General features: G+C 42.0%; 1 protein-coding gene across 15 annotated transcripts in view; it reads right to left on the bottom strand.

The window, feature by feature from the left end:
- Positions 1-26,443, bottom strand: part of TRPM6 (transient receptor potential cation channel subfamily M member 6) — a 247,770-nt gene that overhangs the window by 184,505 nt on the left and 36,822 nt on the right. For all 15 annotated transcript variants that reach the window (XR_010337037.1, XR_010337031.1, XR_010337032.1 and 12 more), the window contains exons 5-11: positions 23,489-23,702; positions 18,628-18,752; positions 14,537-14,708; positions 8,015-8,183; positions 6,630-6,753; positions 2,928-3,000; positions 2,705-2,805 (exon numbers count right to left, since the gene is read on the bottom strand). Coding sequence is in view for 1 of the 15 variants with exons in the window: in XM_012454052.3 (XP_012309475.2) it covers positions 2,705-2,805; positions 2,928-3,000; positions 6,630-6,753; positions 8,015-8,183; positions 14,537-14,708; positions 18,628-18,752; positions 23,489-23,702 (978 nt within the window). In the remaining 14 variants the exon portion in view is untranslated. The remainder of the gene's footprint in view (positions 1-2,704; positions 2,806-2,927; positions 3,001-6,629; positions 6,754-8,014; positions 8,184-14,536; positions 14,709-18,627; positions 18,753-23,488; positions 23,703-26,443) is intronic.

Genomic DNA, 26,443 nt, shown 5'->3' with positions numbered 1-26,443 from the left:
AAGAAGAAATTAATAGACTCATAGTATGCTACCAGAAAAGAAAAGCTCCATAGAATGCTTGAAAATTAAAGTTGAGGCCAGCTGTAGTGGCTCAGCCTGTAATCCCAGCACTTTGGGAGGCTGAGGCAAGTGGATTGCTTGAGCCCAGGAGTTCGAGACCAGCCTGGCCAACATGGCAAACCCTCTTCTGAAAATATAAAAATTGGCCTGGCATAGTGGCACATGCCTATGGTCCCAGCTACTCAGGAGGCTGAGGTGGGAGGACTGCTTGTGCGTGGGAGGCAGAGGTTGCCTTGAGCCAAGATCACACCACTGTATTCCAGCATGGGTGACAGAGTAAGACCCTATCTCAAAATTTAATTAATTAATTAAAATTTAAAAAATAAAGTCAAGGCCGGGCGCGGTGGCTCACGCCTATAATTCCAGCACTTTGGGAGGCCAAGACGGGTGGATCACGAGGTCAAGAGATCGAGACCATCCTGGTCAACATGGTGAAACCCTGTCTCTATTAAAAATACAAAAATTAGCTGGGCATGGTGGCACACGCCTGTAGTCCCAGCTACTCGAGAGGCTGAGGCAGAAGAATTGCTTGAACCCAGGAGACGAAGGTTGCGGTGAGCCGAGATCGCGCCATTGCACTCCAGCCTGGGTAACAAGAGCGAAACTCCATCTCAAAAAAATAAATAAAAATAAATAAATAAATAAAGTCAAGCAAAGGTACAAAAGAAAAGACAGGGAACATGGGAGGAAAAAGATAAGAATAGTAGAGGAGCAGTCCATAAGGTCCAATACTCAAATAGTAGGAATTACAAAAGAGAACAAAGGGCGGTGTTATGGAACGGAATGGAATGGAACGCAACGAAAACATAGGATTGCCAAGTTGAAATCATGTGCCCAACAAAATGGACACACAGACTCACCACAACACACATCATAACACTGGAAAAGAAAGATTTGTTTTTTTAACTTTCAGAGAGAAAAAAAAATGGTCACCAAAAATCTGAAAACAAAAAAAGTGTTTACTTCTCAATAGTGATTCTGGGCGCTGGAAGCTAGGCATTCAAATTTCTGTAGAAAAATTAGTTTCAATCATGACTTAAAATATAGCCAAACACGTAAGTCCTCAAAATATCTATCTCTCATATTCCCTTTCTCAGGAACTTACTGAAAGATGTGCACCATCAAAATACATGAGTGAACGAAGAAACAGGAAGATGGGGACATAGAAGACATGCCCTCTAACCCGGGAAAGAGGCAAGGGAGTCCGCAGATGATGAGGGCGCATCTGCATCTGGGATGACAGCTGCACACCAGGAGGAGAAGGCAACCAGTCCACATTGCAGCCATAAGGCCCACAAGACAGAAGTGCTGGAAAACTTCCAAAACTCATCAACCAAAATACAGCAATATGACATTATTTAGAAGTATGGAAATTTGCTGGGTGTAGTGGCTCATGCCTGTAATCCCAGCACTTTGGGAGGCCAAGGCGGGTGGAACACAAGGTCAGGAGTTCGAGATCAGCCTGGCCAATATGGTGAGATACAGTCAGTACTAAAAATACAAATATTAGCGGGGCGTGGTGGTGGACGCCTGTAGTCCCAGCTACTTGGGAGGCTAAGGCAGGAGAATCACTTGAAACCCGGAGGTGGAGGTTGCAGTGAGCCGAGATGGCACCACTGCACTCCAGCCTGGGTGACAGGGCAAGACTCAGTTTAAAAAAAAAAAAAAAAAAAAGGAAAGAAAGAAATATGGAGATTATAAGTGTTAGAACAATCAAAAACGTCTTAAATACTAGCTCTTGTGAAATTAGCAGGGCAGAGAACTACCATCTTTTTAAATTGCCTTTTAATATCATTTGATATTTTAAACAATGTGCATGTATTAGCTTGACCCAAAAGTAATACACCTGTATTATAGCCACAACTGTAATTTTTTTAATGAAATGTTAATAGTGATTAACATCAGCATTATGGGTAATCTTTCTTCTCTTTTATGTTTTCACTAATTTCTAATGTGAGCACTTACTACCTTTTAAGGCAAAAGTAAGCTTTGAGTTTTAAATAATGAGATAAAACTCTACCTAAAAATAAATTAAAAATCATATGCTGGGCACAGTGGCTCACACTTGTAATCTCAGCACTCTGGGAGACCAAGGTAGCAGGATCATTTGAGGCCAGGAGTTCGAGGCCAGGACTTCAAGACCAGCCTGGGCAATATAGCAAGTCGTTGTCTCTAAAAATCAAATAAAATACATTTTCCAGAGAAATTAGTTGGGCATGGTAGCATGCACATGTGGTCCTAGCTACTCAGGAGGCTGAGGTGGGAGGATGACCTGACCTCAGGACTTCAGTTTCAGTGAGCTATGATCTCACCATTGTACACCATCCTGGACAACAGAGTGAGATCTGGTGTCCAAAAATAAAATAACATAGATAAAATAAAATACAAAACCTGCCATTCTGTCTTTCCCTCAACTTCCCTTTTCAGCTTCAGTTAGATTGCAGAGCCAGAAGAAAAAAAAGAAAAAAAAAAGTTTCCAGGAAGGTAAAGTTGATGGGAGAAGTGTCTTAGCTATCCCAGCTACAGAGATGCTACCCCACACTTTTACCAAAGCAATCTATATCTCCTCTCATTTTCTCTTTTGCCCCTTTCTAACAGACCATCACACAAAATATTTTTCCAAATAACTTTATTTTCACTATACCTTCCAGTGTTGTCCATAAATTAGGATATGTTTCTTGGCAATGTCTACTCTGTCCCAAGCCATTGCCAGATTTAATTGCTCTGATGCTGATAAATTTGTGCCTAGGATAAAAGAAAGGAACAATTATATATTCTTTTCAAAACATCTGCACCAGAAGCACAAAGTACTGTGGAACGTGAGAAGCGGAAGTGAGGAACAACTGCAACTCCATCCAGATACTCACCCTTCAGCAAAGCTGTGAGGACTGCTAGGTCAAGGTCGTGCTGCTCTTCAGAGTCAGCATCAAATACGGTAATCTACAACAGTGAAAAACAGAGAGCCATACATTTGGGGAACTATGAAATAAATGCTTTCAAAGAGCACCCACAAAATTCAGACTGGAGCTAATGAATTGAGGAAAACATTCTTCTTTAAAACCTTTTTTTTTACTTATAGAAAACTTTTAAATAGGTAATAAAGAATTGTGAGCACTTGGGGGAAAAGAAAACCTAAAAATTCCACATATACAGATGAAACATTTAAGAAAGAATGTCATTACGTTAATTTACTGTGTACACACTACAACAGAAAGAACCTCAATGTTAATTTCTAGTGTAAATAAAATGATTTCTCCTTTCAAAGAGATAACAAATGAAATCCTTCATTCACCTAGCCTGGGAAACTAAGACTTTTGCTTTTTTTTCTCTTTTCTTAATTTTTTGTAGAGATAAGGTCTCACTATATTGCCCAAGCTGGTCTTGAACTACTGGGCTCAGGCGATACTTCTGCCTCAGTCTCGCAAAGTGCTGGGATTGCAGTCGAGTCACCACACCCAACCAGGCTTGCTTTTTAATGAGAAATATATCCTCAAGGGTTTGTAATAAAAGAAGTGAAGTAATCACAGTGCACCCAGTGAGAAGTACCCTGGGCAACACCAAAGGTCTTTAACTTTTTTAAAGACAAGTAAGTTCGTTACTGATGGTTCTAAAGGGTCACCTGGGGGTCTTTTGAGCTGCTTGCTCACCTGCTCCCACCAAGTGGAGTATGCTTTTGTTTTCAATAAATCTCTGCTCTTGTTTCTTCAAAAAAAAGGTGGAAGTCACCTGCTATTAATGACTATATCTCAGTCTTTTCAAATGAAAATACATTTCATATAGTAGATGGAGCCATTTTAATGAAAAAGCCAAGACTGGCAAGGCCTGGTTCCAAGTATGCCAATAACAAGCCAGCCCTAGGTAAATATCGTAAGGCTACTGAACCTGATTCCTCTTCCATAAAATGAGAGGAACCTGCTGAATAAGCTCTAAGGTCTCATGAAGATAAAAAACTCTGCTTCTACAGCTTTACATGTTGTTTCCTTTCACCTGACATGCCCTCTATGTGCATAAATAAATTCAACCCTCAATTGTACAACCCACTTCCTATCATCTGCAAGCCCTTTACTGCCTTCTCCTGCCCCCTCTTGATCATTACATTGCTTAATAACTATTCTGCTTGATGGCAGGAAGAGGCAAACACAAGCGCAATCTCTTTACTATGTCCTTTTCTTAACTTACTGATTACCACGGCAAATAGAAAGTGTAGTGGACTAAGAAGATTTCAACTCTGAGCTCAAGTTTCAGATCCATCGTTTCTTTTTTTGTTGTTTTGGTTTTTGAGACAGGGTTTCACTTTTGTTGCCCAGTCTGGAGTGCAATGATGCGACCTCAGCTTACTGCAACCTCCGCCTCCCAGGTTCAAGTGATTCTCCTGCCTAAGCCTCCCTAGTAGCTGGGATCATAGGCACCCGCCACCGCACCCGCCTAATTTTTGTATTTCTAGTAGAGACGGGGTTTCACCATGTTGGCCAGGCTGGTCTCAAACTCCTGACCTCAGGTGATCTACCCCCATCAGCCTCCCAAAATGCTGGGATTATAGGCATGAGCCACCACACCCAGCCAAATCTATCATTTCTTTTTTTTTTTCCCCAAGACGGAGTTTCTCTCTTGTTACCCAGGCTGGAGCGCAATGGCGCGATCTCGGCTCACCGCAACCTCCGTCTCCTGGGTTCAGGCAATTCTCCTGCCTCAGCCTCCTGAGTAGCTAGGATTACAGGCACTCGCCACCATGCCCAGCTAATTTTTTGTATTTTTAATAGAGACGGGGTTTCACCATGTTGACCAGGATGGTCTCGATCTCTTGACCTCATGATCCACCCGCCTCGGCCTCCCAAAGTGCTGGGATTACAGGCGTGAGCCACTGAGCCCGGCCGTAATCTATCATTTCTTAACTCCATGACTGCAAATCCCTTAAATTCTCTAGCCTTCTGCTTCATCATTTCAAAAGTGGAAATAAACAACTACTGCCGTATTGAACTTGCTCATGGGGCTATTTCAGATGAAAAGAATATATTTAGAAGCACACTGCTAATTGTAAGTATGGTTGCTATTATGTCGTTATTGGGCCAACTAAAATTCCAAAGAGTTTTTCACATATATTTTGTCATGCTTCCTCTAGCCAAAACATTTCACTCAGTTTTTATGAGGCCAAGAACTTAAATATTACCAAAATTCTTATACAATTGGGTCCAGCCTTCAGATTCTAGAAAGATCACCTTGAATAATGACATATCTGCATATTTACTGTAATTGTCAGTTTCATATTATCATCTGAGTCATTGACATGAATTGATAGATAATTCAGGCTGGGTGTGGTGGGTCATGCCTGTAATCCAGCACTTTGGGAGGCTGAGACAGGTGGATCGCTTGAGAACAGGAGTTCAAGACCAGCCTGGCCAATACGGTAAAACCCCATTTCTACCAAAAAAAAAATTAGCTGGGCGTGGTAGCATATGCCTGTAGTCCCAGCTACTAGGGAGGCTGAGGCACGAGAATGTCTTGAACCTGGGAGGTAGAGGTTGTAGCAAGCCAAGATCGTGCCACTGCACTCCAGCCTGGGTGACAGAATGAGACGCTGTCTAAAAAAAAAAAAAAAGAATTGATAATTCATATCACCCAAGTCATTTTGACCATAGGCTGGATATGGTGGCTCATGCTTATAATCCCAGAACTTTGGGAGGCCAAGGCAAGAGGATCACTTGAGTCCAGGAATTCAAGGCTGCAGTGAGCTATGACTGCACCACTGCACTCCAGCCTGGGCAAAAGAGCAAGACTCTGTCTTTACCAAATAAATAAATTAATTAAGTTAATTAAGTTTTTATCACAGTACCCTAAAACACTAAAAACTTTTCCTGAGTCTACGTTATGGTCATAGCTCATAGTTTTTGGGCTCTATTTTTATTCCAGAGTTTATTCTCACTTTTCCCTTGTCTAATACATTCCCAATGATTTCCTGCAAGATTTACTCAGGATGCTGTGATGCAGTCATGTAACTCAGCACTACGAAGCTATGTTCGTTGAAGACACGGAGCTGTTCCCTCACCCTCTAAAAATACTTCAGTGTAACTTTCATTAAATTTTTAACTTTTCTGGAACACTGTTATACTAAGTACTTTTATTCTGTAGTCTTGAATTTGAAGCATGAGGGGTGAGGACAGCAGTGACAGTAAGAAGCCAAGTTTACTCAACTAAGAATCAAATTCTGTAGAGCTAGATACACTCAAAATCAAAAATTTAAAAATCCATTTTATTTTTAATTATTTTTAATTTTCTTAAAATTTTATTTTAAGTTCTGGGGTACATGTGCAGGATGTGCAAGTTTGTTACACAGGTAAACATATGTCATGGTGGCTTGCTGCACCTATCAACCCATCACCTAGGTATTAAGGCTTGCATGCATTAGCTATTTTTCCTGATTCTTTCCCTCCCCACTCCCCACTGACAGGTCCCTGTGTGTTGTTCCCCTTCCTGCGTCCATCATATTTTTTTAATTGTGAAAATAAATGTCATAATGTTTACAAATTAGCAGTTCTTAATTAAATGTTGAATCATCAACTTGTCATACTCACACAATCCCTGTGAACCATACACTCCATTAGAATTTGGAAAAGGTGCTTGGACTCCTTAAGACTAAAGTTGAAAGTGTTCTGAATCATGCAGATGATCTCTTCTTTTACCTGAGGATGCAACATCCTGGAAGAGAAATAAATGGTCTTGACACAACCCAGAGAGGGTACTGAGCTGGCAACATCAGTACAAGAAAACACCCCATTGCTCCCCAGACTGAGAAGGTGTCTATGGACGGTTCTGCCAGGAGAGCAAATGAAGGGGGAACAAACAGAAGCAGGAGCTCAAGAAGAAGGCTGAATCTGAAAGTGAGAATGGAGCTGGGCATGGCTGCTCACACCTGTAATCCCAGCACTTTGTGAGGCCCAGGTGGAGGATCATTGAGGCCAGGAGTTCAAGGCCAGCCTGGGCAACATAGCAAGACCCCGTCTCTATTTTTACATTTATAAGAAAGAAGGAAGGAAAGGAGGGCAGGAGGGAGGGAAAGAAAAAGAGAATGGGTTGATCTGCCACACCCTGAAAAGAATATACTCTGAAGTGGAGTTCTGAAGCTGGTAGATTTCCAGAGGGTTGAGAATCTCCAGAAATTATAAGTATTATATTCTATAAAGGATCTGAAACCCCAAAAGGTTTAATAACCACAAGTCCAGGATGATTTTAGAAAAGGGAGAGGAGTGAAAGCAGAGGGAGGTGGGAGAGGGTAGAAGTGGAGGCAGGAGGGATGAACAGAGAGAGCAACTGCAAGCAAAGACACTCCAGAGAGCTGTTACAGCATAGGCAGCAAATGACTGTTTACTAAGTAAATTAGTGGGGTCTACATTTTAGTTCTTAGGCACTGTACTTATTTATACAACAGAAATATCATGCTTTTGAAACTGGAAGGATCACATTGGATAGAGGGATGGCAAGAGAAAAATTATCTTATTTGAAAAGAGGAAAGAATTAAAACTGAAATAAGCACAATATATGCTATGAAAATGTCAGGATATAGACTTCCCCAATTTCTGCCTAATGGCAAATGAATTTGAAGGCACTCTGGGCCCAATACTGGCCACCTCCCTTACTGCAAGGTCCTTACGGCTGTAATGGCCAATTGCTCGAGCAACACCTCCCTCACTCCCTCTGCAACCACCTCTTCCCAAAGTTCAGGCAAGACTGAAGCTTCACTGTTAAAAGTAGGTCAATCTTCAGTTAAGAAAATAGCAACTCTCATCGCTGAAGGGCATTCTGATGTTGAACACCAAACACAAAGTCGCTGAGAAATGAAATCCAGTCTCGAATTCTATACTCCAAGAGTGTCTGGCCCACATAAATGCACAGTCGAAAGAACTAAAATGGAAGGATAAATAGTCCCTATCATTTCAAAAAGGAAGAGCCAACAACTCACCCTTCATCTGCCAGGTGTTTGTGTGTGAAGGCCAGGAGGTCGGCTGCCCTGCCTGTGCCCTCACACACCACCACCGGGTCCTTGTCCTTGACAGTCTCCCACACTGACAGGATGACGTTGGGACCGCCTTCCACCACCAGCCCCACCACGGGCACGCCTTGTCTTGAGCCTATTCCAGACCACAAATAATACCACACGGTTAGAGAATCCCTATCTCAGCCAGTCAGTCACTTTGACTTCCAGACAAGTCTCACGTTCATCCCTCGCACTGCCCCCTCTCTCATTTTACCCCGGTTTGCTTAGATCAAGACCAAGCCAGAAACTTAGACTTCAAATAAAATGTGGCATAAATATGGTGAGAGCATCCTCAAGCTTTTACCAGGTAAAAAGCCTTTCAATAATTTTTTAAAATAAGTATTCCTTAAGAAATTATAACTTTCTATTATGAGAAACTTCAAAAGTATCTAAAAGTAAACAGAATATAATGGATCCCAATTTTCATCACTCATCTCCAAAAATGAGCAACATTAACCAGTTCAATAAATGTTTTAGTCATTATTTATTTATTTATTTACTTCATATAAGACAAGATCTCACTCTGTCACCTAGGCTGGAGTGCAGTGGTGCAAACACAGCTCACTACAGCCTTGACTTCCTGGGCCCAGGAAATCCTCCCGTCTCAGACTCCTGAGTAGATGGGACCACAAGTATGTACAACCACACATAGTTTTTTTTTTTAAGTTGTTTGTAGAGTTGGGGTCTCCCTGTGTTGCTCAGGCTGATCTTAAGCTCCTGATCTCAAGTGATCTTCCTGCGGCAGCCTCCCAAAGTCCTGGGAGTACAGGCGTGAGCCACCACACCCGGCCTCTATAAACTTTTAATGGCGGTTATTTCTAAAAACGAGGTAGGATGACAACTTGCATTTCCATTTATTTCATTTTTTATTGTTTAAATTTTTTATCATGACTATATATTACCTTTTTATCTTGCAGACTACATGACCCAAGCATATATATATAACACATACATATATACATAACTTTATTAAAGAAAAAACAAAAAGGAATAACTGCAGAGTTATTCTTTTAAAAAAGATGTAAGCAAAAAAGCTTACAGAATAATATACACAGTATTATCCTATGTGTATTTTTAAAACCATAAACATAGATACGTATTTTATATACATGTATGCACATACCTGTATGTATACCATGCTATATAAATGACCAGAAAAATCTGGAAGGCTATACATCACACTATGAACAGTGGAAAAGAGAGGGGAAGGTTTAGGAAAATGTTGAAAAGGGACCTTGACTATTTATTCTACAGATTTCTTATTTGCTTTAATTTCACACCACACATATATTGATATACCACATTTAAATCACTATATTTTATTTTACTTTTCAAAAGAAGAAAATTTGACAAGCAACACCACAGTCACCCCTGAGCAAAAGAGGAGTTTACTCTGGACCCCTGTTTTCAGGGGCCCACACTGGCCCTTCTCTGGCCACGCCCCTGCCCTCATGATGAGGCATCTACAAAGCCAAGAGTCAAGGGAAGCCTGTGCTCCCTCCCCAGTTCACTAGGATGCCCAAGAAACACCATGTTCTGGCTCAGTACTTCCAAAATTCCAAGGTTTCCAAGCTCAAGCCTGGCCTTCCTGCTATATGTGTGAAGATAAAAGGCTAAGATATATTTTATACAGTTTGTTAGCTAGATTTAAGGCATTTAAATATCTAGACATACAGTATGTGGTCTTCTGTGCGTACTCTGTGTCAGACTCTGAAATGTTAGGGGTGGGTCGGTTACCTAAAACTTCATTCTGTCGATTTGGTTGCTTTGACATTCTACTTCTTTTCCATACATTTCCACCTCATCATTTTCTCCATATTGCTAAAAAGCATATCTATGATATACCAACTAATAGACATAGGGTTTCTCTAAATAGATAATCTTATAAAAGTCAAATGAAGTGGCAAAAATAGTATAAGGCACAAAAGTAATAGAAGAAAATTTTGATTAATATTTTATTGGTTTTGGAATAAAAACACTTTTGTAAGAGAATTTTTTGTATCTTGTGTAATAAAATGTTATTCAGCCATTAAAATGTACTAAATTATACTCATTAACATGGAAATATAACCATGTTTAGTGGGGCAGGGGAACAGCACAAAAGAAGCATTATGAAATCATCCCAGTTTTTGCTCAAAAAGTGTGTGTGTGTGTGTGTGTGTGTGTGTGTCTGCGCATGTGTGTTGAAAATTTGTGAAGGTATACATATGAAAAGGTTAAGAATGGTGAGTTTTGATAGTGAGATTATGGAAAACTGTCCCATTCTTCTCTTATGCGCTTTCTTTGCATTGCCTGAATGTGAAAGTATGTAACACTTTTACCATTTGAAAACAAAATCAATATGGGCATTTTTATAAAAGAGGAAGATAATTCAATTTCTGTTATTAGGTACACTTGTCTTTTTTTTTTTTTTTTTTTAAATTGAGTCTCACTCTGTTGCCCAGGCAAGAGTGCAGTGGCACAATCTCGGCTCATTGCAACCTCCGCCTCCTGGATTCAAATGGCATGATCTTGGCTCACTGTAACCTCCACCTTCTGGATTCAAGTGAGTCTCCTGCCTCAGCACCCTGAGTAGCTGGGATTACAGGCATGTGCCATCACATCCATCTAATCTTTTGTATTTTTAATAGAGACGGGGTTTCACCATGTTGGCCAGGCTGGTCTCAAACTCCTGGCCTCAGGTGATCCACCTGCCTCGGCCTCTCAGTGCCATCACATCCATCTAATCTTTTGTATTTTTAATAGAGACGGGGTTTCACCATGTTGGCCAGGCTGGTCTCAAACTCCTGGCCTCAGGTGATCCACCTGCCTCGGCCTCTCAAAGTGCTGGGATTACAGGCATTAGCCACCATGCCCAGCCCACTTTTTGTGAAGTAATAACTTATTCTTACAAAATCAAATATATCTATGGCTATTTTCTGCAAACAGTAACAATAACCACCTTACTAATACACTAATAAAAATTGGTTTAAAAAGAAAAAAATGTAAAATTCTTGCTGAGAAATCTCGCCAGAGAGCTGCTTCTACTGTAAGCTTTCAGGGTGAGGGGGGATTACCATGTTAGACCTCCGAATTAAAAGTTCCTAGAATAGGCATTCCAGGAAAGGGCACTCTTCTCCCTTGAGACTTGGATTATGCAAAAATACAGAGGCATCGTGGCCTATGTTTCCTACCTTGAAATTACATCCTTAGAGTGTTACAGAACAGGAGCTGACATTGGCCACAGAACAGGAGCTGACATTGGCCACATTTCAAATGGCTGAAGGCAGGGATTCCTACAGCAACTTTATAATGTGAGGTTTTTTGTTTGTTTGTTTGGTTTTTTAAGTATTCTCTGCCAACAACAAGGGTTTTCCAGGGACACCAAGAAGACTGGCTGAAAAGCAATAAAATAAATCAACCACAGGCTGGGCACAGTGGCTCACACCTGTAATCCCAGCACTTTGGGAGGCCAAGGCAGGCTGGCCAACATGGTGAAACGCAGTCTCTACTAAAAATGCAAACAAATTAGCCAGGTGTGGTGGAGGGCACCTGTAGTCCCAGCTACTCACGAGGCTGAAGCAGGAGAATTGCTTGAACTCAGGATGGGGAGGTTGCAGTGAGCTGAGTGAGACTGTACCACTGCACTCTAGCCTGGGTGACACAGCAAGACTCAGTCACAAGAAAAAAAAAAAAAGAAAGTCAAATAAATCAACCACATATTTAAGTATTTTCATGCAATCAAACATAAATCCCAGCTGGGCGCGGTGGCTCACACCTGTAATCCCAGCACTTTGGGAGTCCGAGGCAGGAGGATCACGAGGTCAAGAGATCAAAACCATCCTGGCCAACATGGTGAAACTCTGTCTCTACCAAAACACAAGTATTAGCTGGGTGTGGTGGTGCACACCTGTACTCCCAGTTACTCGGGAGGCTGAGGCAGGAGAACTGCTTGAACCCGGAAGACAGAGGTTGCAGTGAGCCAAGATTTCATCACTGCACTCCAGCCCGGTGCCTGGCAACAGAACAAGACTCTGTGTCAAAAAATAAATAAATAAATAAATCCCTTTTTGATCATATCAACAACAAATACAAATATGGTAGCAAACTTCCCTCATGAGCATGTTAGGTATGAGGATCAGCTTTGATACATAAGAATTTCGAGTTTCTTGAGGGCGTGTCTTCTCTTTCTTCTGTGTGTGTGTGTATAGGTGGCTTAATTGTTTTTGCTATTTTTATATGGGTTCTCCTTAGAATAATAAATATTACTAGTCCACTGGAATTGACTCCACAGTCAGCAAAAGCCTACAGATAAATCCTAGATTTCAAGGTCTTTGAAAGGAGAAAAATGTTATCTGCTGCTATAAACGAGGTCAGGGTTGTTGCATTCATACTAAAATGAGGACTCAGCAGGGAATGAGAAAGACAGAGACTCCTATGCCTCTCACGGGGCATACATTATAGCACTACACAGAACCCCAAGCAATTTAGGTAGTGGGCAAAGGCAAACAGAGGCAACAGGACATTTCAGGTAATATTTCAGGTCCCTAATGGACCCCTCTCTATATGGATTCTTTTTCAAGGTCCTTCTCTGACCTCTCTTCCTTCCCTCTGCTCTGCTGGTCTCCCTTCTCCCAGCCATTCCCACCCCGGAGAAGACCACACACCTGATCCTCTCTCCCCTCTTCTGACCTGCACAAGCCTCAGAACACTTATTCGCACTAAGAGTTAAGTGAACGACCACAACCCCCAGAGTCCCTCCCCTCCCTCTCCTACCCCACAACCATGAGAGGATCACTGCACCAAAGGAGGGAAAAAGGAAGGAAAGAAACAGACATTTATTAAAGACATATCGTGTACCTAACACGAGTCTAGACATCGCTAATATACTTCTTCTCAATTAATTCTCACAACCAACGTTAGAAGTAGATAGTTCTTTCCATTTTATAATAAGAAAACAGTTTGACAGATGTGAACTCCATTGGCCAAGGTCACAGGCACAAAATGACAGAGCTTCAATCTGTCTGACCTCATTACATTCTGCTGCTTCTAGGGATCAAGGCTAAAAACTAAATGGACTTCCAGCCTTTAATTTTTTCAGTTAACGCTCAAAGGCTGAAGAGGACTTGAGCCTCCGGAAGGCATTCCCACTCCCTGGCCCTTTGTCCCAAAGAAGTATTTTGTGGAAGACTTAATTCAGCACAAGAGGCAGCGGTCCACTTTCTGGTGCCTTGAACCAAAAGTCTCCAATTTTCCAGGCAGCACTCAGCCCTCCTGTTCCCTGTAAAGGATTCAAACTTTCCTGCCCAATGGTGCATGCTGATTCTGGCCCTCCCTGCTCCTCTCCTTCCTTGAGATAAAACTACCAAAATGCCCCTCTTGAAGCACCATCGTGAGCATGACACAAACTTGACACTTTCCAAGGTTGCTATTTCTTTTTTTTTTTGAGACAGAGCCTCACTCTGTTGCCCAGGGTAAAGTGCAGTGGTGTGATCTTGGCTCAGCACAACCTCCGCCTCCTAGATTCAAGCAATTCTCCTGCCTCAGCCTCCTGAGTAGCTGGGATTATGGGCATGCACCACCACGCCTGGCTAATTTTTGTATATCTAGTAGAGACGACGTTTCACCGTGTTGGCCAGGCTAGTCTCGAACTCCTGACCTCAGGTGAACTGCCCACCTCCTCCTCCCAAAGTGTTGGGATTATAGGTATGAGTCACCGCACCCAGCTCCAAGATCCCTATTTTTAAAACTCCTGTCTGGTCTTAACCCCTTCCCTGTCTCGGCCACCCCACCCATACATGAAATATCATCTTCCCTGACCATCAAAGCTCATGTTCCAAGTCCCCTCAAGCTAGTCTTCTGAATGCTCTTCAGCCACCCTGCTTCCCACATGGGTATCTCTCCTCCTCTCTCCCTCCATCTAGCCAACCCGAATGACTCTTCGAGGATCCACCAAAGCCTTCATCCCTCCATCATCTCCCTGACATATCTTCCTCTCTCTCACCTGTCACCCACAAGTCTGCGCTGTCTTATATCCTGCTTTCTTCTGACTGTGGATTCACTGTGTTAACTTAATCCCCCGGCTGCTCTAAGGCAGGGGTCAACTTGGGCCTCTCTACTCTGTGCAGGTGACAAGCAAGCACCTTGACCACAGTGAACCCACAGCTGGAAGAAAGCAGGATGTCAGAAGGTGCAGACTTGTGGGTGACAGTTGAGAGAGAGGAAGAAATCTTTGGGGGGATCATGGAAGGATGAAGACATTAATGGATCCTTGAACAGTCATTTGGGTTTGCTAGATGGAGGGAGAGAGGAGGGGAGATACCCATGTGGGAAGCAGGGTGGCTGAAGAGCATTCTGGAGACTAGCTTGAGGGGACTAAGGGTGTGAGCTCTGATAGTCAGGGAACACCATGAAAGACCTCAGCAGGCCTCCAACCAGCCGCACTGACTGAGCCCCTGTGATACTCACGGCAGTGTATTTTCTGCAGAGAGAGGTACTTCTCCAGGTTCCTTCTGAGCTTCATTTCATTTCCATACTTGCCCACGGTCCCATCATCAGACAGGATGAAGTGTGAGTGCATGCTGTTGAGTATTGTGAGCTTGCTGAGGGGGTTACCTAGAGTCTGGTACAGGCACACCACCTGAGAGACAGCAAGGACAAGAGAGGGTCAGCGCTCTAGATCCTTCCCCAGGCTCACCCGCTCCAGAGGCCTATCTCTATGTGCTAACAGAGCTCCTGTCTAGTTTAAAAAGTATCACTTGCGATTTAGAGCAGTGCTTCTCAAACTATCTGTGGTATCGCTTTTTTAAATTTCCCATGTTTTAATGAACCAATATGGGATCCTACTATGAATAACTAGTAGGCAGCTTGTGGTACATGAGATTCACAACACAAGTTCAACAATAATGAAACGTACCCTATTCAGCAAGATCAGCCTGCTTTCCATGTGCTTGAATAACAGCACGGTCATATTGCTGGCAGTGGCTCTAAATATTTTTTTCTTTTTTTTCTTTCTGAGAGGGAGTCTTGCTCTGTTATCCAGGCTGGAGTGCAGTGGCACGATCTTAGCTCACTGCAACCTCCGCCTCCTGGGTTCAAGCGATTCTCCTGTCACAGCCTCCCAAGTAGCTGGGATTACAGGCCTGCACCTCCACACTGGCTAATTTTTGTATTTTCAGTAGAGAAGGAGTTCGAGCAAGGCCTTCTATTTCATTTCTGTGCTTACCTTGCTTCAAATCACTAAAAAACAATTCAAAGACTGGCACTAGTACACAGACCACACCATTATTCAAAAATACTGTCTTTTAGTGGATTTATTCCAGAATAATATTCTGACACTGACTTTTCTCTAGTATTCCAAAGAGAACAGCTGGCCATGTGCGGTGGCTCATGCCCATAATCCCAGCACTTTGGGAGGCCAAGGCTGGCAGACCACTTGAGGTCAGGAGTTCAAGACCAGCCTGGCCAACATGGTAAAACCCTATCACTACTGAAAATACAAAAATTAGCCAGGCATGGTGGTGTGTGCTATAGTCACAGCTACTCAGGAGGCTGAAGCACAAGAATCACTTGAACCTGGGAGGCAGAGGTTGCAGTGAGCCTATATCTTGCCACTGCACTCCAGCCTGTGTGACATAGCGAGACTCTGTCTCAAGAAAACACACACACACACATACACACAGTAGAATAGCCAACCAGCCAAAAAGCATTTCATTCATTATAAAACATCAAAATCTTTATTACATTACATTAATGGACACTTTCTTTTTTTTTTTTTTTTTTTTGAGACGGAGTTTCACTCTTGTTACCCAAGCTGGAGTGCAATGGCGCGATCTCGGCTCACCGCAACCTCCGCCTCCTGGGTTCAGGCAATTCTCCTGCCTCAGCCTCCCGAGTAGCTGGGATTACAGGCACGCGCCACCATGCCCAGCTAATTTTTTGTATTTTTAGTAGAGACGGGGTTTCATCATGTTGACCAGGATGGTCTCAATCTCTTGACCTCATGATCCACCCGCCTCGGCCTCCCAAAGTGCTGGGATTACAGGCGTGAGCCACCGCGCCCAGCCTAATGGACACTTTCTTAAGCTGTTCCACTTCGTATTTGCTTTTAGAGGCAAGAATAAGGTATTTAGAGTAAGAAAGCCCAAGTTTCAGTCGAGGCCCTTCCTATACAACTGCAACCCAGTGATTGGTGAGAAAATGTTTCTCTATATGGAGTATTTAAGTATTTTGAGTGTTAAGTACATAGAGCATGTAAGCTAATAAAGAAAGGACGTTATAAATAAATGTCAGCATGTTGGAACTCTGTTGAAATAATGAATCTATGTAATGACTCATAACATTATAAAAAGAGAGACCACCATATATTACAAGGGAAAGACATACTTCCTCCTATGGCATGAACTTACACAGAAAACCTGAATCTGATCATACCTCTCGATCAGACTACCAACTTACAAGAAGCAAAGAAACATGCTAAACCCTACTACAAAAGATTAAATCTGGAAAATCCAAGCTGTAACAAACTCTTCAGAACAAATGACCCAGTTTCCTCAACAAGTAAATTATACACACATAAAAAAATGAGATGGAGGTAAAATCCATAGATTAAAAGTGACAAAAAAAAAAAAAAACCCCAGGTCAAGAGGTATATGAACCCATCACAATGTATGACACTTTTTTGAATAATGAAATCAAAATATTAAACAATGAAGACTCAAGAAATCATGGTTTTGAAAAAGACATTATGAGGCAATGAAAAATTTGACTAGACTGGATAGTCAGTGTTAGGAATTCCTGGTAATTTTTAGATATAATAATGTCATTATATATTTTTCATTGGCCATGTATTTTAGAAAAAACTATCAAAATATTTATAGATGAAATGATTTGATGTCTCAAATTTGCTTCAAAATAATGGAGGGGATCAGCTGAATGGACAAGGGAAGAGAGGAAACAAAATTGACTATGAGCTGCTAACTGTTGAAGCTGGAGATAGATACGTAGGAAAGAGTTCATTTTTCTAATTTTTCTGCTGCCTAATATGTTTGAAGTTTTCCAAATTAAAAGTTAAAACAGGCTGGGTATGGTGGCTCACGCCTGTAATCCCAGCACTTTGGGAAGCTGAGGCAGGCGGATCATCTGAGGTCAGGAGTTTGAGACCAGCCTACCCAACATGGTGAAACCCCATCTCTACTAAAAGTACAAAAATTAGCCAGGTGTGGTGGTAGGTGCCTGTAATCCCAGCTACTTGGGAGGCGGAGGCAGGAGAATCACTTGAACTCAGGAGGCAGAGGTTGCAGTGAGCAGAGATTGTGCCACTGTACTCCAGCCTAGGCAAAAGAGCCAGACTCTGTCTCAGAAAAAAAAAAAAGTTAAAACAACCCATAAGCTTTGGGAGGCTGAGGCGGGTGAATCACGAGGTCAAGAGATCGTTGACCATCCTGGCCAACATGGTGAAACCCCATCTCTACTAAAAATATAAAAATTAGCAGGGCGTTTGGCAAGCGTCTGTAGTCCCAGCTACTTGGGAGGCTGAGGAGGAAGAATCGCTTGAACCCAGGAGGCGGAGGCTGCAGTGAGTTGAGACTGTGCCACTGTGCTCCAGCCTGGCAACAGAGCAAGACTCCGTCTCAAAAAAAAAAAAAAAACCCATAAGCACATCTGTATTAATCAGTATGGAGAAATAACTATGGCAAATAGGTACGCTAAAAAAATCATATTTATAGCAGTGAGTTCTGTTGTTACTTTTTAAATATACACTTTTTTACTGTACATATACACACATCCATAGAAAATATTCTTAAATGATCCACACGGAAATATTAACAGTAGTCATCTTTCTTCTTTAGAACATTTTCTTATGTCTGATATTTTGCTGAAAACTTATATTAGTCTTACAAACAGACTGAGACAAGTCCAGTCCCTATAAAAGAATACATAGGATCAACCAATACATAAGAAGCAATGAAGCAGAGTAATACAAGGTAAGAGATGAGAACTAAGAGGGTCAAATTAAGAATGTCCCTTGCTTCACTCTGGGCAAACCACTGCAAAAACCTTGGCTACTACTTTAAGTGAGACAGGAGCCATTGAAGGCTTTTGCACAGACAAATAGCATGATCTGATTTGTATACTTGAAAAGAATCATTCTGGCTACTATGTTGAGACTAGGCCGTTAGCAGACAAAGGTAAGAATAAAGACGGCTATTGCAATCATTCAGGCGACAGATAATGGTGGCTTGGATTCACTCAGTAACTGTAGGGGCAGTGAGAAGAAATCAGATTCTAGATATATTTTTAAAGTGAAACTGATGGATCAAGTTTGAGTGTGAAACAAAGAGATCATTCCAGGATTGTCCAAGGCTTTTGGCTTGAGCAACTCCAAGGGTGGGATTGTCATCTTCTAAGACAGGGTGAGGGAAGCAGCAGAAAGTCAGGAGTTAGTTTTGAACATACCACATCTGTGATGTTCATTCATTAGACTCCAGGTACAGTGTTAAGCTGGCAATTTGCACACATGTTCATTTTCTTTTGTTGTGAAAGGATTGTTTACTTACATCTTTTCCAATAAGGTCTCTCTGGTTCTCAATGACACCCCAAGGAGGGATTCCAACTGTCCAGATTTTTCTCAAGGAACGAGAGGAATGGGATTTCAAGGCATCCCCAACATGCTTGGACACTCCTATGAACAACCAGTTTAGAAGTCAAACTTGAATTCATAAATTGTGCAAAACAAAGAGACTGCTGGAAAGAGACAAATAAATGGGCAACCATATGTGAAGGTATGTGAAGGGCTATTCTTTTTTTTTGAGACGGAGTTTCTTTCGCTCTTGTTACCCAGGCTGGAGTGCAATGGCGCGATCTCGGCTCACCGCAAAACCTCCGCCTCCTGGGTTCAGGCAATTCTCCTGCCTCAGCCTCCTAAGTAGCTGGGATTACAGACATGCGCCACCATGCCCAGCTAATTTTTTGTATTTTTAGTAGAGGCGGAGTTTCACCATGTTGACCAGGATGGTCTCGATCTCTGGACCTCGTGATCCACCCGCATCGGCCTCCCTGAAGGGCTATTCTTAGGGAAAGTTGCTGGCACAGTGGAATTAGTTTCTGATATCTTGGCTTCCTCTATTCTTTCTGGACACCTCTTCCTCTTATCATTACCTCTCTCTACCTTAACAATGTTCCTCTCCCTTTGGGCAATTTCTGCCTACAACCTCAGTTCTGACCCTAACCAAAATGCTGTGCACTGTCCTTCCTCAGCAAGCCCAGTGTTAATATTATGAATTATTTTTTCCCTAATCTTACTCAATATCCCAGCAAAATATCCTGCAGATATATCTGTTGCTTATTAAGGTAAACTAATTTAATAGCTTTATATACACAAATATATCAAAGTTATCTCCCAAAAAAACATATTTCAAAGCTAATACATTGAGGAGTAGTGTGTTAATGTTTGCCCTTCTGGAATTAATACTAGTCATTATTACAGTAGCCAACACTTACTGGCACGTAGTAAGATTTCAGTAAGTGTGGGCTACCTTTGTATGTATTTACACCTTAAGCTGGAACTTTTTAAAGTCCATTTTATAGGCAAAACTTGTGGCATGGAGAGTTTAAATAAAGTGTCCAAGGTTGCAGAGCTTTGGACAATTTATTTAGAGCTTGGATTTTGTAGAGATCGGATTCCAATTTAGCCAATCTGACCTTTTTAAAGAATAGACTGTACTTTTTAGAGCAGTTTTAGGTTCACAGAAAAATTGAATGAAAAGCACAGCAATTTCCCTTGCCACTCCCTGGTCCTGCACAAATACAGCCTCCCCAACTATCGGCATCCCCCATGAGACCGGTACGTTTGTTAAAATTGATGACTCTGTATTATAAGGTCATGACTAATAGATTATCATTATTCTCCACAGTCCTCAGTTTACATTAGGGTTCACATTCTCTGAGTTTTGACAAACATACAATGATGTATATCCACCATGTTAGTATCACTGCCCTGAAAATATTCTGTGCTCTGTCTACTCATCCTTCTCTCCCCTCAGCTCCTGGCAACCGCTAATCTTTCTACTGCCTCCATAGGTTTGCCTTTTTCAGAATGTCACATACTGTAGTTGGAGTCATACAGCAAGTAGCCTTTGAGATTTGCTTAATCTGACCTTTAAATCACAATGATGCATTGTAAGACTTATTCTTCCTGTCTATGGTACTGACCCTATCTGTGTCTTTAGCACAGAAAGAAAAAATAGCCTGCATATTGCATGGATCTAATGCTTACCAGCTAAATCACTTCCTTGTTTCTGGCATCTTCCCTTCCGACTCATTTTCTGACCCTCTCCCAAAACCATCTCTAGAATCTGGGATCTGGATCACGGGCACACATCAATATCAAGTGTGGAGCCATCCACCCCAGTAGAGATTCTGATTCTACGGTTTGGCATGGCTTGTCAACATTGTTGGTATTGTTAAAAGCACCTTACATGTGATCCTAATACATATTGCCTGTTGAGACTCTCTGTAAAACCCGATCTGATCATGTTATCCCCCATTCATCCTGCTGTTCAAATTCCTTTCAGGTCACCTTGCTACATAGAGAATAAGACATCAGCATGGCACCCAATCTGGTTCCAGTCTCCTTTGCAGTCCCTGTTCCCTGCCACATGGCACACACTCCAGCGAGGAGCTTTATCACTTCTTTCTACACATGCCTTCATCTCTATCTGTGTGCCCAACCCTGAGCTGCCACTCCTTAGTAATGCCACTTCCTACCTTTCCCACAAGACCAATGCCAAGTGCTATATCCTTCCCAAGACTTCCAAGGTACCCTCAGTTGAAACTGGAATTCATCTCCCTCTTCCTTGTATTCTCGAAACACTTCCTTTGAAACTCAACTATAACTCAGTCAGCATCAATTTCTCACTAGTTGCTTTTTGTCTGTCACAGCCCAACCCATCACTAAATCCAGGGTCCTCCTCTTTCATCCCTAGCACCTATCCAAATGCTTGTCACACAGTGGTTTCTCAAGGCTTGTGGCATTCAATTTAAGAAGATGTCAAAGATTCATGCCAAATTATGTTCAACAATGGTTGACAAGCCTGTCAAGAATAGACAGAAGCTCATAAGCAGAGCTCAAATTTAAATGTGCACAGGAATTGTCAGGGGATGTTGTTAAAATGCAGGTTCTGATTCTGCAGGTCTCAGGTGGGGCCTGAAATAGGCACTTCCAGCAAGCTCTCAGTTGATGCTGATGCTGATGCTGCTGGTCCAGGGACTAATCCTTAAGTAGCCAGGCCCTAGAGGAGCTGTGGTTGAATCAGGTCAGACTGATTGTTTTTTGTTGTCGTCATCTTCGTGGTCTTCTTCTTATTATTATTATTTTCTTCCTTCTTTGTTCTTCTTCTTCCTTCTCCTCCTCCTCTTTCTTCCTCCTCCTCCTCCTCCTGCTCCTCCTCCTCCTCCTCCTCCTTCTAGACAGGGTCTCGCTTTGTCATCCAGGCTGTGTACAGTGGCATGATCACAGCTCACTGCAGCCTCGACCTCTCAGGCTCAAGTAAGCCTCCCACCTCGGCCTCCCCATTAGCTGGGTCTACAAGTGCACACCACCACGCCCAGCTAATTTCCATATCTTTTTAGAGATAGGGTTTTGCCACGTTGCCCAGGCTGGTCTCGAACTCCTGAGCTCAGGTGATTCACCAGCCCTCAGCTTCCCAAAGGGCTGGGATTATAGGCATGAACCACTGCATCGGCCTGGCTGTTGTTTAGTGGAGATCCAAGTATTTCTCATTTTCCATTTATTTTGTTCATATAAAGTATTTCAATCATCTTCACACTACTCTATTTGTGTTCCTTTAGGTTAGCTGACACGAACCTAAATGATCTTTTTAAGGCATTAAGTGAAACAAAGCATGACATTCAGTCAGTGGTTCAAAGAAAAAGCCTTGCCCAAGCCTGGCTTTTTAATGAATGATGTGAAACTTCCCTATCCACCCACTTTTTTTACTGGAAATCAAATAAGAACCATACAATGGACTTAGAACTCTGCCAACTTCAGTTTCTTCCAAGAATGTGAAATAATCTCTATAAAATATGCATGATAAACTACTGTGCTACCTATTCGTGACAGGTCAAATCCCTCGGTTTTATTTTGCTTTGTTTTTTCAGTCATTCACTTCCTTCATTTCTTTTCAGCCAAAAAAAACTTTGTTATATCAGTACAAGGTGCTAAATGCTTAGGCAGATGTTCAGACCCTGGCCCCTAGTACACAATCAGAAGGAGAGCTAACACACTGACTCATCGTAACCTGTAAGGCAAAATATCAGCATTCTACAGGTGCTATGGGCAGTAAATGCTGTAGAAACTAAAAGACAAAAGTGAGTAGCTCTAGTTGAGATATTCAAAAGGCTGTCTCATGGGTGTGTTGGCATCTCATGTAGATCTTAAAACCTGGTCAAAATTTGATGGGAGACACTGGTGAGGGCATACCAAATCAAAAGAGAGAAAATAAAGAGAAGAGAGAAAACCACAGGTGAGTAACAAATTGGTAAGAGACAAGAGTTTATGGAATCACTAGTTCTCAATCCTGGCTGACATGCTTCAGAAGCTCCAGACTGAAAGCCTCTAATTCATCTGGGGAAGAGGGTGTACATCTGTATTTTAAAAGCTCCCCAGGTTGTCCTTATGTGCAGAGAGTTCACAAACACTGAAGCAAAGAAATAAGGTCAGAGCCCGCCATAGGAAGTTCTTGAGTTCCAGATTTCAGATTTCAAGAAGTATAAAAGTGTCAATGATTGAGATGGTGAGTGTTTTGGCAATCATGCAGTTTTTTTAAAAAAAGTGTCTACTCATGCCCAAAACACGTAATGCGAGTTTTACCCACATCACTCATTTCCCAAGTCTGAGAAATTCACAATGATTACATGAAGTGAAGTCCAGGACCACACACGCTATGCACTTGCATGGATTTGATGTCCCTTCTAGCCTTGCTATAGTTGGGAGCTCAAGAAAGACTATTTTCTTTTCCAGAGGTTTATCTGAAGTTATGTTAAAATAGTATATTCTGACAATGGTAAAAGCACATTCCAGGAAAAACCTGTGATTCTTCTGGGTTTATTCTCTAGTCACTATGCTTTTCATCTTTCTTCCTCACAGCACTACATATCCTAGGAGCACTGCAGAGCAGAGATCAGGTGGCACACTACCTGATTCACAGTTAGAAAGAAGAAAGATAAAAGAGAAAGAGAAGAAAGAATGAAAGAACAAAATAACAGAAGGAAGGAAGGAAGGAGGAAGGAGGGAGGGAGGGAGGGAAGAGGGAGGGAAGGAGGGAGAAAGGATGGAAGGAGGGTAGAAGGGAGGGTGGGAGAGAGGGAGAGATGGTGGGTAAAAGGCAGGGAGGGAGGGAGGGAGGGAGGGAGCTTTACCTGTATTGATGCCTTCAGTTATTATCCATGCTCCTGTTGTCTCTGCAGCTTTAATCAAACCTTGGCTGAAAATCTCTTTAAGTTTAGAGGGCATCATAAAGTTCTGGATGCCCCCATGTACTGAGATCACCAGCTTGGGCAGTTCCATTTTCCACTCTTTCAACATTAAATGTAACAGATGATCCAATTTTGTATCATAAGAAGTTCGAATATACTGCAAGAAAAGCACATATGGGTGAACAGAACATAGTAAAAAAGATATGCCAGGCACAGAAACAATGAGCACACAGCAGGGCAACTGAAACGGCCAAAATCTAAAAGGAAGTATGTGGGGTCTCTTTAAAGTTCATCTTCACGTAATGGAAATATTTACTTTTAAAAGATTCCACACTCCCATTAAGTTCCTTCTGGAAATTACAAGTCACTGTAGGAAAGCTTCCTCTGGTTTTCAAGACTGGCCCACCAATGCTCTCCAAAGAACCTGAGGTGAGGCAGAAATACTTCAAACAGCAAGGTATGGTGGCTCATGCCTGTAATCCCAGCCCTTTTGGAGGCCGAGGCAGACAGATCACCTTAGGTCAGCAGTTCAAGACCAGCCTGGACAACATGGTGAAACCCCGTCTCTACTAAAAATACAAAACATTAGCCAGGCATGGTGTCATATGCCTGTAATGCCAGCTACCTGGGAGACTGAGGCAGGAGAACTGCCTGAGCCCAAGAGGCAGAGATTGCAGTGAGCTGAGATCACTCACTCCACTCACGCCACTGCACTGCAGTCTGGGCAACGGAGCAGGACTCCATCTCACAAAAAAGAAATGCTTCAAAGAATTAGCCAAAATCACTATGTCAGCAAACCTTTCCATCAGAAGCTATAACAAATAGGTGAAATGGGATTTTGCATAAATGCTATGGCTTTCCGTTTACTTAACCATTTCACATATTTGTATAATTTAAATTAAGATTCAAGAGCATGGACATTTAATTTATTGTAAATTTTATCTTCTAATCATTCTCTTTTTTAAAATTGCAAATTTTACCTTCTAACCATTATCCCTCTGAAAACACTTTCATTCCAAAATAAATACTTTTCATAAAACAGTCATCTCTTTAATAGTCAGTGTAAGCAAAATAAAAGATAAGGGAAATCAAAGCCAGCAGGTAGCCCCAGAATCATTTTTTATTTTACCTAAGATTGTACTGCATGGCTGGCTTGCTTTTTCCAGCAAATGCAGATTATTCAAATGATATTGAGATGAGTTCACATCCCTCAAACCTATGCGAACCAACAGCAAGAATAAGCCAGAGTTATAGAAAGAAGTAAGGACAATAGAAAACCATGAATTATGAAACGAAACAACCACAGGCGAAGATCTCCAAACATGCAAATAGGAATTATCACATGATCCTCCAGAACATGATAGCAATTTAAAACAATTTCCCATTGATCTTTGAAATTTTTTTTTTTTTTTTGAGATGGAGTCATGCTCTGTCACCCAGGCTGGAGTGCAGTGGTGCGATCTCAGCTCACTGCAACCTCTGTCTTCCAGGTTCAAGTGATTCTCTAGCCTCAGCCTCCTGAGTAGCTGGGATTACAGGCCTGTGCCACCACACCCAGCTAAATGTTGTAGTTTTTAGTAGAGACGGGGTTTCAGCATGTTGGCCAGGTTGGTCTCGAACTCCTGACCTCAGGTGATCCACCCACCTCAACCTCCCAGAGTGCTGGGATTACAAGTGTGAGCCAATACACCTGGCCTGAACTTCTTGATACATAATTCCTTTATTCCATAATTAAAATATTAAAATTTCTGAATATCAGGAATAGTGCAGCTATTGAAAAATGTGAATAACATAGAAAGAATATAAGAATAATCATGGCAGAGCATGGTGGTTCACACCTGTAATCCCAGCACTTTGGGAGGCTAAGGTAGGTGGGTCACCTGAATTCAAGAGTTCAAGACCAGCCTGGCCAACATGGTGAAACCCATCTCTACTAAAAATACAAAAATTAGCTGAACGTGGTGGTGCATGCCTGTAGTCCCAGCTACTCTGGGAGGTTGAGGCACAAGAATCACCTGAACTTGGGAGGCAGAAGTTGCAGTAAGCTGAAATTGAGCCACTGCACTGCAGCCTGGGTGACAGAGTGAGACTCTGTCAGACAAAAAAAAAAAAAGAATGTAAGAATAACCAGGACTCAATTAAGCGAGGTATCTGAGCTGCCACGGTTAGTAGAAAAAAATACAAATTGACTCTTGTGAAATGCTTGCTGTTGCTCCAAATAATAAGTGAGTACAGAAGAGCCAGTGCTAGTTTAGTTCACCTTCTCCTGAATGCACTCTTCCTTTCAGGCATCCCTCTCCTTCAACTGTAAGTTCTTTTTGTCCTGTGAGATATTTCCCCTTGAGATTTCAGGAAAAACAACCTGAATGAACTAAATTATCTGCATGGGCATTCTTTTCTCCAAAGGCCAGCTGAAGACTATGCTAAAGCTTAATGGAGAGTCTCTGCATCTATAAACATTCTTTCCTATCTGTCTCCTTTGTAACTAACATCGTTAGGCAGATTCTTACTGGCAGAAATTCACTTCAAATCCTTCATGGAATGAGATGAGAGAGAATGCAGCAGAGAGAGAAATAAGCAGCTCTCCCGAGCTTCCCTGCAGCTCAGCATGAACCTGAAGTGATAATCTGGACCTAAATATGAATATCTTCTTCTCTTCTTTGACATCAAATAAAACGCATTCGGGTGATCAGTTTTTGTTTGTTTGTTTGTTTGTTTTGGCTCTAGTACTTGCCATAGGTAGGTAGTTTGTAACTGGAGCCTAATACTAAATATGAAACATATTAATTATCAGGAGGATGTCTAAGCACATTTTCAGGTCTAAGCATATTTTTAGGTCTCTAAATGTACCATATTCTCCCTAACTAGCTCCCATAGGGACCAGCTAGTACCCATGCC

The sequence above is a fragment of the Aotus nancymaae genome, unplaced genomic scaffold (assembly GCF_030222135.1).
Source record: "Aotus nancymaae isolate 86718 unplaced genomic scaffold, 86718_ANA_hifiasm-v0.15.2.pri h1tg000041l, whole genome shotgun sequence".
In the NCBI taxonomy this organism is placed as follows: domain Eukaryota; kingdom Metazoa; phylum Chordata; class Mammalia; order Primates; family Aotidae; genus Aotus; species Aotus nancymaae.
The sequence above is the reverse complement of the archived record's forward strand: the minus strand, read 5'-3'. Positions and strand labels throughout refer to the sequence as shown.